The sequence below is a fragment of the Eulemur rufifrons genome, chromosome 2 (genome assembly GCF_041146395.1).
Source record: "Eulemur rufifrons isolate Redbay chromosome 2, OSU_ERuf_1, whole genome shotgun sequence".
NCBI lineage: Eukaryota > Metazoa > Chordata > Mammalia > Primates > Lemuridae > Eulemur > Eulemur rufifrons.
In genome coordinates, this window is record NC_090984.1 from 50940260 (window position 1) to 50955124 (window position 14865).

A 14865-nucleotide genomic window follows, 5' to 3' on the forward strand; every position below is an offset into this window, starting at 1 on the left:
AAGAGATCAGCCAGGAGACCTTGAGATAATGCACATTAAAAATAATGCAAACATTTGTTGCAAGTAATTTTTCCTAGTTCGAGTTTATGGTGTTTGTATTTTTTTGGAGGGAGGGATAGGAGGGATATATTTTAACTATCTACTATAATAATAGCAATCTTCTTGTTTATATCTTGATTTTATATTACACAGACAGAAGATTACAAAATCCCCTAGTACTTTATATTTTCATTAAAATTTTTGATCTATCCAAAATTGTTTTGTGGATAAGCAGTGAAACAGGTTAAGAACACTGCCTAAGGATGCACAATTTATTTGCTGCAGAAGAACGCCAGGCTGACAGGGCAAGTAGGGACTGAGATTCAATCAAGCTATAGTGCATGGGAGGTACTGAATCCTAGAGGAAGGGGTCTTTGTCTAGTTTGCACAAAGGTGCTGTATGAACTAGTGGCGGCACTAGAGTTTGAGCTCTAATTCATTGTTTCAACACCAGTTATTGAATAATCCATCCCTCCTCATACTGATTTAAAATGCTACCTTTAACCTATTAAATATTCATTAGCTTCTTACGTCTTTGGCAGAACAATGGACCCTATTAAGGTTGAAGTTTGCTATGTTAAAAAAAATTTTTTTTAAATGCTTTCTCCTCACCGGGGAAGTCTTAATTTTAGGAGCCAGATTAAAAGCAAATTTTGGCACATTGAGAGAACTGGTACAGCTGGAGGAAGAATTCCTTAGTTTCAGATGCAACAGAAAAGCTTTGTTGTCTTTGCTTAAAGATTTCGGCCTAAAGACATCAACAAGAGTTATTTCAAAGAATCTTGTGCTAACCCTCTGAAAGGCTTTCTTACCTTGAGATAATAGCTCAACCAACAGTCTCAAGTCCTACTGCTTTAGACTCAGGTTTGACATCAGGGCACTTTGACTTGGTGGAAGGTTTCTTATACAACTGTCGTAGGAGTATGAAGGCTCTAACAATGGTGTGAGATTGGTGATGGATGTACAAATGCTTTGTGAATGGTGAAGTACGATATATTCCATGGTCTCTTCAAACAAAAGTAAAAATCATGTCTTTTCAGCTGTGTCTCCCCGACCCCTGGCCCAGGTCCATTGTTACACTATTCCTGCCTTAGTGAAACAAGAAATAAGAACCATTTGAAGCTTCTGCCGAAAAAGAAAGGTTTCCTTCTCCCAAGACAAATAAGCAGAAAATATAAGCAAAATGGAAAAGATCCCTCTTTATGGTTTTATGTTTAGGCAAAGAGAAAACCTAAGACATCATAGGTCCTAATTGGTCGGGTACCCTTTTCTCCCTTCTAAAAAGACGGGCTGGGTTTGAAGGAGATGGGGAATGGAAGAAGCGGTGGCAAACAGCTTTCTTATAAAGTAGCTTTCTCAGATTCCCCTCCCCTTCCTCAGAAACAAAGCTTTATCCATATAATAGCCTGCTGTCAAGGCTGATGAAGAATTTACTAGATAGTAGCTAAGCCTATATTAAGGAGGAATCTAAATTTACTGTCCAGCCTCAGACTAATGGCTTTGTGTGTCAATGCAGTGGATTGAGAAATGAGGAGAGCAGAGAGGGAGGGGATTTGATTATGTGAAAGATACAGACGTATCATTTGATACTATCAGTGGGAGAAGCAAATGTGAGAATGTTTGGAGAGCTGTATTTTGGTTAAGAGCAAATATTTCTAAGTTGATTATCTTTCAAATTAAGTCATGTTTCAGTGCTTCAACCATATCTGCTTAAATATTTTTAGCTGAGACATACTTAGGATTTTCTGCTTTCCAGCAATCTTACAGCAGTAACAGTGACAATTAGAGTGAAAAAAAAAAAAAAATCAGGCACTAGCATGGAGGAACATAGATAATCTTTGATATTTACATATAAAACATATAATTAGATACTTTTTACTGTTCTTTTCTACCAATTTCCTTTTCTATCCCCAAGGCCAGGTGTAATTCATGCCTCCCTTTGGGTGTCCAATACTTCACATCTAGGCCTATTCTCTCTCAAATTAGTTCATGCTTTAAAGTTATATTTTTATTCTGACCTCCGCTTCCTCAAATCTTTCAAACAAAATTTCCTTTTATTTCTTCACTGACGTTTGCCCCCTCCAAGTCATTCTGCTTGTGATAGAATGATTATTCCATTTCTGAAAGATTGCTAAACCCTGTTGAAAACCTTTTCTTTTCATTTCTAACAGCCACGTTCCTAAGCAAGAGACCCAGTAGCAGCAACACCACTAGATTATATAAATAGACCAAGGGCTTGGTGAATAAAAGTAAAATCATTAAAATATAAGCCACATATGTGGTTTTACCATCTGAAATTTAAGAAAATTTGGTCTTATGTATATCATTTTACCTACTTTTCAATCTAGACCACTTACTGGAAGATTGGAAACACCTAAAGGAATGATTGGCTATTTTATCTTGTTATAATCCTATCATAATGGTTCCAAGTCCAGGATATACAAATTTCTAGGGTAAAATAACTCCTCTCTGCAAAATTGCCATTTATTATCTTAATTTGCAAAAAGTAGATAAAATGTTAGAAGCACAAATTTAACAAACACTATTTTATTATTTACAAAATACATGGTGATCATAAGAGTACATGTTACAAATTACAAAAAGGAAAAGTACAGGGAAAAGTAGAGACAAATGGGTTAAATGACAACAAGGTACCCATTTGTATGGAGTCTGTTTAGAATAAGACAGTTCTTTGTTAAAGTTAGACAAGGCCATGAATACGTACATTGCTGTGTAAAAAATGTGAGTTACTTAGAGATAGCCTCTACCAAAAAGTAGAAAAGCATTGGTAGTGTATCTAAATGTGTCCTAAATTAAACTATTGCATATACAGTTTCAGTGTTCCACTATACAACCATTGCTTTTAGGCAGTAGTCTGTGAGATTTGACTGTCTTGCTAAAAGAGCAAACTTAGCTTCTCTACCTTCCATAAGGCTCTGTTCAGGTGATTTTGGAATGTGGTGTCAAAAACCCCATTCATTTCTGCTGCAAGTTCCCTCAGAACAGACACTGTGGACTCATCACTGGCATTCAGAATCCGCACAAAGAATTTATTCCACAATTCACCATCTTTTACCCTAAAAATATATAAAACCATTTCCATCAAGATTAGGCATATGAAAATTAGAATTCTTTTTGTATTTAACTCAGTGGTACATTTAGGCACCAAGATGACTTAAGAAGGTAATACCCAGAACCCTAGGGTTAGAGAGCATTCAAATAGTCCTTTGAAAGCCCAGGGAAGAACTACAAAAAAAGGCTGCCATAGTGGGAAAAGCCATAATACAATGTACATAAAGAGAAAGAAGTTCTCTTGTCTCAATCTATAAATTTCCTGTGTGCCAAGATGTAGCACTTTTCTTTTACAAATAGAAGAAAAAGGAATTTTATTTCCTTTTTCTAATTTTCGTAGAGTCTAGGACATTAAAAACTACAGCTCCCTCCCCCACCCCAATGGTTTATCATCTTCACAATTCTCTGACAATCCTAAACTTGACTGAAGTAATTGCTGCTTAAATCTATGTTTATGGCTTTGCTTATTATTATTTTCTTTTTATCAGAGAAACTTCTATTATTGTGTAAGGCAGGGCTGTTAGGAAACCACAACTGACCCCACCTGTTTCTGCTTGCATTACCCAGACCTGCCCGGACCACCACCACCTGGAGATGCCTAACTCTATCCTTTACGTCGTACATTAAATCCCAAGTCTATTTTAAAAGTACAAGTAAGAGACAAATAAGACTGGCCAAGTTCTGAATTAAATAAAGAAAACAACACAATTCAATTGCTTAGAGGGGAAAATGGAAAAAGGGCATTAAATCTTCAAGAGTGATTTTTTTTTAACCAAAGAATGTACCAATAAGTGATAGATTGGTCAGTTTATGCTGGGAAGTTATTATCTAAGATAAGCTAACGTAGAACACAGGTATTTAAGTAAGTTTTATGAGCAGGCTTCAGAGAGTACTAAGGTTCTGAGACAAAGCAGCTCTTATTCAGAGAACACTTACTTCTTCACCAGGAGATTCAATTCTCTGGTTTGGTTCTACCACTCATTGGATAAATAACAGCCTAAAATTAGTATATACTTTAGAAATGTAACTCTCTTTGAGAGATGCTTAATACTTTTGATAATGATAGCTATTAAAAGGGGGTTTAAGACTAATATCAATTGGTTAGAAAATCATCCTCACAAAATGTTTCTTTTAACACTTCTAAACTGAGAAGCTTCCATACTATAATTACAGTCTGTATGAGACACCTAGATTCAGAATGCTGTCCTGAAGTCTGAATAGTTTGAGTCTTATCTTTAATTAGCAATTCCTTTATCCTACACTAGGTGCTACACTGATACTCTAATGAAAACTGGCTGAAATTACTGGACTCATAGCATTTGGATTAAGAAAACAAAGGCTGCCAAAGCAGAGAGAGCATCCAAGGGAAAGAAAAAAATTTTGTGGACAGGCAAAGACCCTGAAATCACCAATACTTACTCAGAAATATTTTGGCTAAGTTTCCAGAGGGACCCATCCCAGAAGACCTGTAGGTGTTCCTTGAACAATAGTAAATGTGCTAAATCTGCTATACCAAACAGGTCTACCTGAAATCACAAAAAGTACCATCAGCTAAAATAATCCTCTGTCTCTACCATGGCAGCTTATTTATGTAGAAAGTTGAAAGGCATTAACAATGCTTAACTAAGTTTATTTTACGACATACATTTTCATACACTGCTCCTTACCCTTACAGTAAAGGGAAAAGCTCCCCAAAGAAGTGATCAACAGAGCCAACTCTAGGAATTATCCTTAAGAACAAAAGATGACAAAATATCTGGACTATCAAATTCAAATTTGTAGACCCACTGGATTTATATGAACTCCAGCTGTGATCTAAATGTGGTCCAGATGACGAGTTCAGGTTCATGCTACACATTCAATCAGCAAATGCCTTATGTCTAGAGCTGAGTTAGAAGGAATTTTTGCATATAATGCCACCATATAAAACACTTTACATTTGTCCTAATGTTCTTTTTATATACATTATTTCATTTAATCCTCACAACAATTCTCAGGTATACAGAGCACAGACTGTTATCCTTATTTTACAGAGATGATCATAGAAAATAACTTATAAGATTACATGGATGGTAAAGTGGTAGATATGGCCCTGGCACTTAAGTTACTGAGTTAGTGATGTTTGCACGTGTATGTGCATATTCTTCAGCGTTGTAACAGAAAAATGGTACGTTTTGCTTGACTTGGTGATATCTGAAAACTAGGTCATCCATTCTGAGAGAGTCAATACCAGTAAACACTAGCTTATATAGCTTATCTAGACAATAAAGAGATTAAGAAACCCTCTCCATATTTGCTCAGGCTGGTTTTACACTTACCTGGTAGGGAGAAGAACAGTTAGCCAGGATCTTTTGTCCTTCCAGGATCTGTACAGTCCGAAAGCCGCTAAGGGTAAACACGTCTAGCTGCACCCTAAGGTCAACACTGTAGGAAAAGTCTACTATCTTCAAAGCTTGATTATAATCATAGTGATCGTCGACACTGAGCCCAGATTTAAGAGAAAGAGATAATAAAAATAGGCCATGAAAGAAGCTGCATAGCTGGTCTTTAAAAAAAAAAAAAAGGTACCGCAGGTATGTTTTTGCTATGCCAACAGCTCCCTCCAGTGGTTAATTGTGAAAATGCACCTGAAAGAGCAGTGGCAGTGTCCACCCAGATGAGGAAGGCATGTCAAGATCAGTTTGGTGACACAAAGTATATTTAAACCACAGTGCATGGTCACCACCAAACATTTATCAAGTTTCCATGTCATATACAGTAAGTACTGGAAGGAGAAGCTTCTGCCCATCCTGTACACATTAACATGTATAATAGCAATGATTTATATACTGACAGGAATGTCATGTTATATACATGACAGAAGAAATTTAGCTTTTATAGTTGTCATTGCCTTTCTTGTTTATTATTCTTGATAAGCTTGCCAAGTATCACTCAGATTCTTCCTTCTAGAGTGTAATGGAAAATAATACAAGTCTGTTTTGTTTGTAAAGTGCTACTTACGTTGTAAAATTTTCTATTTCTATTAAACTAACACCATATTCTATCTTACTCTTTCTGTAATTCCAACTCTTCTTAAAAAACACTTTATAATACCAGTTCACTATTGATTAATTATATTTTCCTTGGGTTTATCCATTCCATGCAATAAAGCAATCCTCCAAGGAGATACAGGAACTATTTACCTGATAGAAAAGAATGGACGGTTTTCATGTATTCTTTTGTCTGTCTGTTTTTCTCAATTAGTTCCCTCAAATTCTTGACTGATATTGGTGCATGTCCTATATTCCTAAATACAGGCTTTAACTACTCCAACCACATACCTCCACAGCACAGAATTGTTTTGTTAATTTTATCTTAAAATTAACAATTGCTCCCATTTTTCCTTGGCACAAAATCCAGTTTTTTCTTTGGGCCACCATAAGTCTATAATATATTTTTTAAATGCTTTTAAAACTTGAGAGAGGTAGAAAAAAGTTTCTTAGATTAATAAAAAGAAGCATGAAGGTCTCTTAGCCCTCTAGTCAGCTACCAACTTACTGTGACCATGGGTAAGACATTCTTTTTTAGGTCTCATTTTCCTCCCAAAAAATATGTGGCAACTAAACTAAGTCATTTCAAAAGGTTCTTTCTGGTTTTTAATTCCTTGTGAATCAATATGAAATTTCCTGTCAAATTTGATACATAATGACAAAGTAAAACGCAATGTCCTTTTAATACTATGTACTTTCCCAGAGTCCCTGGTGGCTAAGAGAAGGGCTGTTCAAATACATAGACTATACATACCTCTGCTTGCAATTTCCGTAGCCCTGAGAATTCTAACACTGTCCTCGGAACTTGTACAGTTGTGAAGTAGGGTGAAAATAAAAACTGTAACAGAGGTTCTAACATTTGGAAACATGGAAGGATTTCTGGTGGTCACAATGGCTGGGGGGAGTAACGGGGAGTGTGGATATAAAATATCCTGCAATACGTGGAACAGACCTGCACAAAGAATTGTCTCATTCAAAATACCCACGGTACCCTAGGAAAATGCTGCTATATTATGTCTAGGGAAGCCTTTAGGGCTCTATCTCAGGAAAGAAGTTCTTTTAGTTATAACTGCAGAAATACATTGAGGGTTTTTTAATTTCCATGCCAATTATGATTTAGAGTCTAATTCAGTCTCTTCTTATAGATTAAGTAGTCAGAAGAAATGTGAAGAATGATTCCAGCTATTAGTATATACCAATGATCTCAGAAAGAAAGTTAACTACTTACCCAAGACAAGGGGGTTGAGCAGACAAAGTAGTATCTTTAAACCAGGCTGCTCTGTTCAAAGACTATGAGACCAATGATCACTAGTGTGCTGGTCCTTTAGTTCTTTTCACAAAGCAAAAATTTTGGACTGTTTTTGCCTTCCTCATGCCTGAACATTTTCTATGTTTTCTCAGTTCTTAGTATTTGGGCTTCATTTCTTATTTCTTGCTCTGTGCCCACCCCTTGAATCTAATGGACCAACTGGGTTTAATTTGAACAATAAGGCCCTTTTCTTGGCATAGTTTGTATTTGCAGTCTGGTTTTACCTACTTTTCTTGGCTAACATTTCAGTTAGGCCTGACTTAAGCTTTGGTCTATGAAACTGAACAGTGCCTCAATTTGGCTGCCATCCCTACTAGATCTGCACTGGCCTCATGCACAGAATCACAAGAGAGACAATGTACTTTACATTCCTCAAAATATCCATATTTTATATCTCTTCTTGACATGAATCATTACAATACTGGTGGTTAATTCTTTTATCTGAATTAACATATTTCCTCAATGTGTTTATTTCTTTGAACTCTTTTAAACAATTCCCACTGATTATTGACTTTTAGGTAGCAGATATTCTCTTAACATAGTGTGTTCCTTAATATGGCATTTATCTAAAGGCTTTAAAAAGTTAGTAACTATCCATGTTTTAAGAGCAAGGTGACAGAATCATAAGAGAATGAAAAGGACCAACCTGTTTCTGAGGATCAGACTCTGTGGACTCAAGTCACCATGAACTATTTCTGCTTTGTGTAGCTTCTCCACTATTGTCAAAAGGTTATAAATAATCAACACTGTTATTTCATGGGTAACGAATTCTCCATGTGGGAGAAGATCCTGGAAATAGAACAAAAAATTCACTATTTCTCAAATTGGGTGGATTGTAGTTATACTCAATACCTTGATAACTGCTAGTTTGTACTTTTCCTTGTTCTCTACTAGAATGTAGTCTGGGTCTATGTCCCAGTTTTAACAATACTGTGATCTCCCATAAGATTGTTTGTAATGATTTAATGAGATAATGGACGAAGGGCATCAAGGATGAGCCTGCCCCATAATAGGTGCTCTATAAATGTTTTAAAATACTCTCATTCTAACCATTTTAGAGAATACATATTACTATCAAAATCTGCAGCAAAACCTTCTTAAGAACATATCAAAGAATAAAATCATATTTTGTGTCTGAGTTTTAAAAATAATCCAGGTGCAGTGGTATGTGCCTATAGTCTCAGCTACTTGGGGTGATGTGGCAGGATCGCTTGAGCCCAAGAGTTCAAGACCAGCCTGGACAACATAGCAAGAACACGTGTCAATCAATCAATAAAACAAATCCAGTGGGGGTAGTATAGATAAAACAAGAGTGGCCATGAGCTAATGACTATCATAGTTAAATGGGTGTTCATTGTACAATTCTGTCTACTTTTATGTTTGAAAATTGACAAAATAAAAAGTATAAAAAAATCCCAAAGAGGCTTTTGGTCAAAGTAACTTGGAAAAACAAAGTGATCAATGCTTTTAACTTATAATTTAATTGGTCTATTTCTAGAAGATTGACAGAAATTTTGTACTAAGTTCCTTTGCTAAATGGAGCACAAATATCTCTACTTGAGGACATTAAATTATGTTTTTAGTATTATTTCAAACCTGAAGGGTGAAGCAGTTTCCATGTTGGTGCAAAACAATACAGCCATCTTGGTATTGATAATAGCTGCATAAATGAAACTCCTCATTTAAACGTTCCTTTAACTTGAGATTGATATAAAAGTCCCATGGGACAGGTTGAGAAGATACCTGTAAGACATATTTTTTAAATAAGTGCAATTAGAATCTATGGTTATGGCTGGCAGATTGAAATCACATTTCCTCCAGCCCTTCTGATTCTGAATTAATAGGAAAGGGATATTTTAAAAAGCATAAATCTACAATAAAGGATACAACAGCAACAAAATTCTAGAAGGTGGGAAGAGAGCAAGAGGTAACAACCACTTAGAAGACCCAAGGAAAACTGATTCTAGCAATGGAGAAAGCTGAAGAGCTAAAGAGCAACCACATTTATACTACAAGACTATCTCCCTATAGTATAAGTGGTGGCACCAATTACCTATGGAAGTAAGGCTGAGGGTGGAGCTAAAACATGGGTGGCTGAACCACATTTAAGAGGAAGTTAGGGCCAGGTACAGTAGCTCATGCTTGTAATCCTAGCACTCTGGGAGGCCAAGGCAGGAGGATTCCTTGAGCTCAGAAGTTTGAGACCAGTCTGAGCAAGAGTGAGACCCTGTCTCTATTAAAAATAGAAAAAAATTAGCTGGGTGTGGTGGCATGCACTTATAGTCCCAGCTACTCAGGAGGCTGAGGCAGGAGGATCAGTTGAGGCCAGGAGTTTGAGGTTGCTATGAGCTAGGCTGATGCCACGGCACTCTAGCTTGGGCAACAGAGCAAGAGACTGTCTCAAAAAAAAAAAAGAGGAAGTTAGATCCCAGATTACCCCTCTTACTCCCACAGCCCAGCCCAGCAATTGCCTCTCTCCCATTCCAGAAGACTAGAAGTTTATTCTCTAGGAAGTATAAAATAGAAAGGCTCTGGACTAGAGGGTGCCAGGAACCACCAAGGGTGGGAATACCATATGGAAAATAGGAAAAAGTTTATATATCAGATGTTAAGATGCATCTCCCTGCCCTTCTCCAGCCTAATTTCTTTATTCAGCTTTCAGAAAGCTGACAGCCAGGCTTATATGCTCCGAGCAGGAAATAAAAAGTCTTCTCTGAGGGATCTGATCAGCTCAAGAGAAAAGATCTAAAGATTGGGGGATTTTCCAATAGAATGGGCAAGCTAGATCATCCTATAGTGAAGTCCACAGCTGTCAATGTCCCCCCATATATAGAGAGCTTTCAATTAGTGTTTAGTGTCCCACACTTAAATATGAACAGAGAGCCAAAAAGTTGAAGAAAGCCTCTAGTATGAAAGACAGAGATCAAAACAGATAAAAACAGGAGGACACAGACCATGCAGGGAGAAAAAAATTTTAAAGCATCATTAATATCTCAGAGAGATAAGAAATATTTCATCTTTGAAATGAAGAATAGAAAGTTACAAAGAAAATTCTGAGAATAAAAAAGAGCTCTTGCAAACTGAATACAGAGAAAGAAGTTTAAAAAATCCAGTAAGACAACTAAAGCTGACAAAAGACAAAGAGATAGAAAATAAGAGAAAAAAATTAATATTTTTAGAGGTCCTGTCCAAGAGACCCCATATCCTAATAAAAAGGACTACAGAATGAGAGAACTGAGAAAACTGAGAAGAAATAATTTTTTCTTTTTTTTTGTTTTTTGAGACAGAGTCTCACTCTGTTGCCCAGGCTAGAGTGAGTGCCGTGGCGTCAGCCTCAATCACAGCAACCTCAAACTCCTGAGCTCAAGGATCCTCCTGCCTCAGCCTCCCGAGTAGCTGGGACTACAGGCATGCACCACCATGCCCGGCTAATTTTTTCTATATATATTTTTAGCTGTTCATATAATTTCTTTCTATTTTTAGTAGAGATGGGGTCTCGCTCTTGCTCAGGCTGGTCTCGAACTCCTGAGCTCAAACGATCTGCCCACCTCGGCCTCCCAGAGTGCTAGGATTACAGGCGTGACCCACCGCGCCCGGCCATAATTTTTTCATTGAAGAAAATTTCTTAGAACTGAAGGAGTTGCCAATCAGTGGCCATTGACTGACCAGTATATAAGTGACAACAAACTTATACCAAAACATGTAGTTGTGACATTTCAGAGTACTGGGGACAAACATAAGATCCTATAAGGATTCACAGAGGGACAAATAGCTTCACACAAAGCTTCAAGACTCAGAATGGCAAAACGCTTCAAAAGCAAGGTTAGATGCCAAGAGACAATAGGGCTCTTCAAAATTCAAAAAAATAAAGAAAACCCTTAACTTAGAATTCTATATCCAGCCAAACTACCAATCAAGTAAAGATGCAGAATAGGAAATTTTCTGACATACAAGAAACTTTATATCCCATCCCTTTCTTGGAAAGCTGATAAAGTATGTGTTCCTTTAAAATATAGGAGATTAAAACAAGAAAGAGGGAAATATAGGATCCAAACAACTGGGCATCCAACATAAGAAAAAGGTAATATGATACCTAGGGACGATGGTAAATGGAAATTTCAAGGTGACACTACGTGTGTGTCAAGCCTAAAGTATAACTTTCCAGATTGGAGCAGGCCAGAAAATTTCAGGAGACATTTCCTCAAAAGAAAGAAAATTGATAGAATAATATGTTTGGATATACTGAGAAATTTATATAATAGCCTCTCATTATTCATATCTAATCCTGGCCTATAATGGTGACTGATTTCTTACTATTAATATAAGGAAGCTAATAGATTACTAGAAAGATCTGATGATACCATGAGGACAGTTATTGCTTCAATCCACATTATTGACAAAGTAACTAAAATCACAAAGAATCAGTCCCACCTTTATTATAGTTGACGCTGCAGTGTTTCCTGGCACAATCCAGAATAATTTGTAATCTTCACATATTAGGTATTCTCGTTTAATGCAATAATCCTCACCACCTGTTGAGAAGGTTTGATTCCACTTAAAAATCACTGTGAACATATATAGCCCTCTAGTCTTTACATCCTGGTCTAAGGGCTAGAGGCACTGGTATATTTGCCAGTTAGTAGCATCTAGAATGCTTCTCAAAATCATTTGTTAAAAATTGAAAGAGAAGAAGACTTAATTCCTGTTACTGGGACATAAAGTTAATGTGTCAACTTTTATAATGCTGTTACAATCTAGGAATATTTATAGTGCTCAAGCATCAAGCTCAAGTACAAATAATCACTTATTTGTATACTGTTATCCGCAAAAGGACATGCATTCAGTGATACTTACCTAATTCAATTTCCTTCTCTATTTCCAACTTAGGCATTGGTCTGTCTTCTATAGAAAACACTGCAGAGGCGATTAACTCTGGTAGGGATTTTAGTAGTTGTCTGCGATACTGCAAACACCAAGGTGACTGAGTAGGGTTTTCTAGGGGGAGAGAGAAAGCTGAAAAAAATCACCTAAAAAAACCTAATGCTTAAAATGGATATTATAACAGAGTGAGGGTCAAAAACAAGATTACACAGTCAACACTGCTAATCTAACTACATTCATCTGTCTCAGGTCTTCATGTAACTGTGTTTAGTACTAATTTATTCTAGACATAGCACAATTTATGGCAACTTAAGGAAGGAAAACATACAGCTCAGTTTGCTAAGTATTCACTAGGCATAGGTATACATGTTTGCTCACAAATGGTATGTTATGATCTTACCTGTTGTCTCACTAGTGAGCTCTAGTTTCTCAGGAATTTGAAGACATTTGATGGAGGAGGTGCTTGAAACTGAGGCAGAAGATCCAGAGAAGCCAGAGGAGTGTGTGGCTTCACCACTATCTTCAATGATTGGGCTAAAAGAACCACTAATGAGTCAATTCTCATAGGAATAATACATGTCAACTTATCTTTGTCATAATTTTATAAAGTTAATTTGTAAATTTTATAATTTTGTTATACTTTTATTTTAAAATAAAATTTAGTTTTAAATAATTTATAATTTGTTGTAAATTCATAACAAATTATAAATTATTTAAAAATTTGTTATTTGCTAGTTTCATTTTTAAAGTCCATTTATTTTCAGAATCTAGGTAACTTCCTCTATTCTGGTTGACAAGCAATGCCTGGCATTACATTTCTGGATTTATAATTTATTTACCTAATCTATACTAAATGCCTATTCAATATCTATTCTATACTCCTGAGAAATATTGACTAACATTAACACTAACTTTCTTCCTCTTTATCCCCTTTCTGGACTTTTTATTCTTCAGTAAGAGGGAAACTAAAATCATGCAACATGAATACATGGTAGCAAATGTGATTAAAAGTTTGTTAAGGCCGGGCGCGGTGGGTCACGCCTGTAATCCTAGCACTCTGGGAGGCCGAGGTGGGCGGATCGTTTGAGCTCAGGAGTTCGAGACCAGCCTGAGCAAGAGCGAGACCCCATCTCTACTAAAAATAGAAAGAAATTATATGGACAGCTAAAAATATATATATACAAAAAATTAGCCGGGCATGGTGGCGCATGCCTGTAGTCCCAGCTACTCGGGAGGCTGAGACAGGAGGATCGCTTGAGCTCAGGAGTTTGAGGTTGCTGTGAGCTAGGCTGACGCCACGGCACTCACTCTAGCCTGGGCAACAGAGTGAGATTCTGTCTCAAAAAAAAAAAAAAAAAGTTTGTTAAGAAAAAAGTTTGAAAATGCAGTTATAAAAGCACAAATTGGCATATTAAAGGATATTCCTAAAACTGGAATTAGTTTGTTTAAATTAAGTGACCCTGAAACAAGGCTCAGTCCCTGTCTCTCTATGCCATTCCCTCATACCTATTCCCTAAGTCATTTCTACCTCTCTATCAAAAGATATTTTTTCTTTAATATATCTTTAGTTGTGTATTTGAAATTAATACCAGCTATTCTATCATTATTTTATGTATTTTTTTTTTTTTGAGACAGAGTCTCTCTCTGTTGCTCAGGCTAGAGTGAGTGCCGTGGCGTCAGCCTAGCTCACAGCAACCTCAAACTCCTGAGCTCAAGGGATCCTCCTGTCTCAGCCTCCCGAGTAGCTGGGACTACAGGCATGCACCACCATGCCCGGCTAATTTGTATTTTATGTATTTTTATTAGAGCTATACCATGCTGAGATCTACCATTATTTTAAACTTGATATTACAGGAAAACTAAATGCCTCTTGTTCTCCAATCATCTACACTTTGCCAAGTTTCCTCAGATTCTATAATTCTCCTGGACTTCATCTCTTAACCATCAAAATTCACTTCCTTTAACCCTCACATCCAAATCAATCACTAAATCCCATTGACACTTTATCTGGGGCAGCCCTACTCTCATGTAAAGCACTTAGCACAGAACCTGGCAGATAGAAAGAGCTTGGTAATTGATTACTATAACTGACAAGCACACAGAGAATAAGAAAGCAAAAAATCAAGTTTGTAAACCTGTAATCCCCAATCACCTGAGTTTCTTGATGCTGAGAGGTGGATTGTAGATAGTGCCACAAGCAGTCTGCTGGTCCTCAGAGGTCTTTATATACAGATCCTCTTCCTCCGACAGTCTCTCAGGATCAGAAGGGAGATCCTTCAAGGACATTATCTCATGAAAAGGAGTGGATGCAAAACGAGCTGCTCTGGCAAAGTCACAAGTGTCTTCTGGATTAGGACAAATAGTTACATTCCTGAAACCTGTGATAATGGCATCCTCACTCAAAGGTTCAATTTCTGTAAATTCATCCTGAAATAAAAATTATGTAAAGTTTAACTGAAAGATTTCAATGAACATATGAATAACCTATCTTTTTGACTTAGAGAGACACACATTATTAGATCAGTGACACAGGGT

General features: G+C 36.7%; 1 protein-coding gene across 1 annotated transcript in view; it reads right to left on the reverse strand.

The window, feature by feature from the left end:
• BUB1B (BUB1 mitotic checkpoint serine/threonine kinase B) overlaps nucleotides 1-14865 on the reverse strand; it is a 69874-nt gene that overhangs the window by 14968 nt on the left and 40041 nt on the right. Inside the window, exons 15-23 of the mRNA XM_069492230.1 lie at nucleotides 14483-14757; nucleotides 12731-12864; nucleotides 12304-12444; nucleotides 11881-11981; nucleotides 9046-9192; nucleotides 8096-8238; nucleotides 5430-5592; nucleotides 4531-4637; nucleotides 2950-3116 (exon numbers count right to left, since the gene is read on the reverse strand). Of these exons, the coding sequence (XP_069348331.1) occupies nucleotides 2950-3116; nucleotides 4531-4637; nucleotides 5430-5592; nucleotides 8096-8238; nucleotides 9046-9192; nucleotides 11881-11981; nucleotides 12304-12444; nucleotides 12731-12864; nucleotides 14483-14757 (1378 nt within the window). The remainder of the gene's footprint in view (nucleotides 1-2949; nucleotides 3117-4530; nucleotides 4638-5429; nucleotides 5593-8095; nucleotides 8239-9045; nucleotides 9193-11880; nucleotides 11982-12303; nucleotides 12445-12730; nucleotides 12865-14482; nucleotides 14758-14865) is intronic.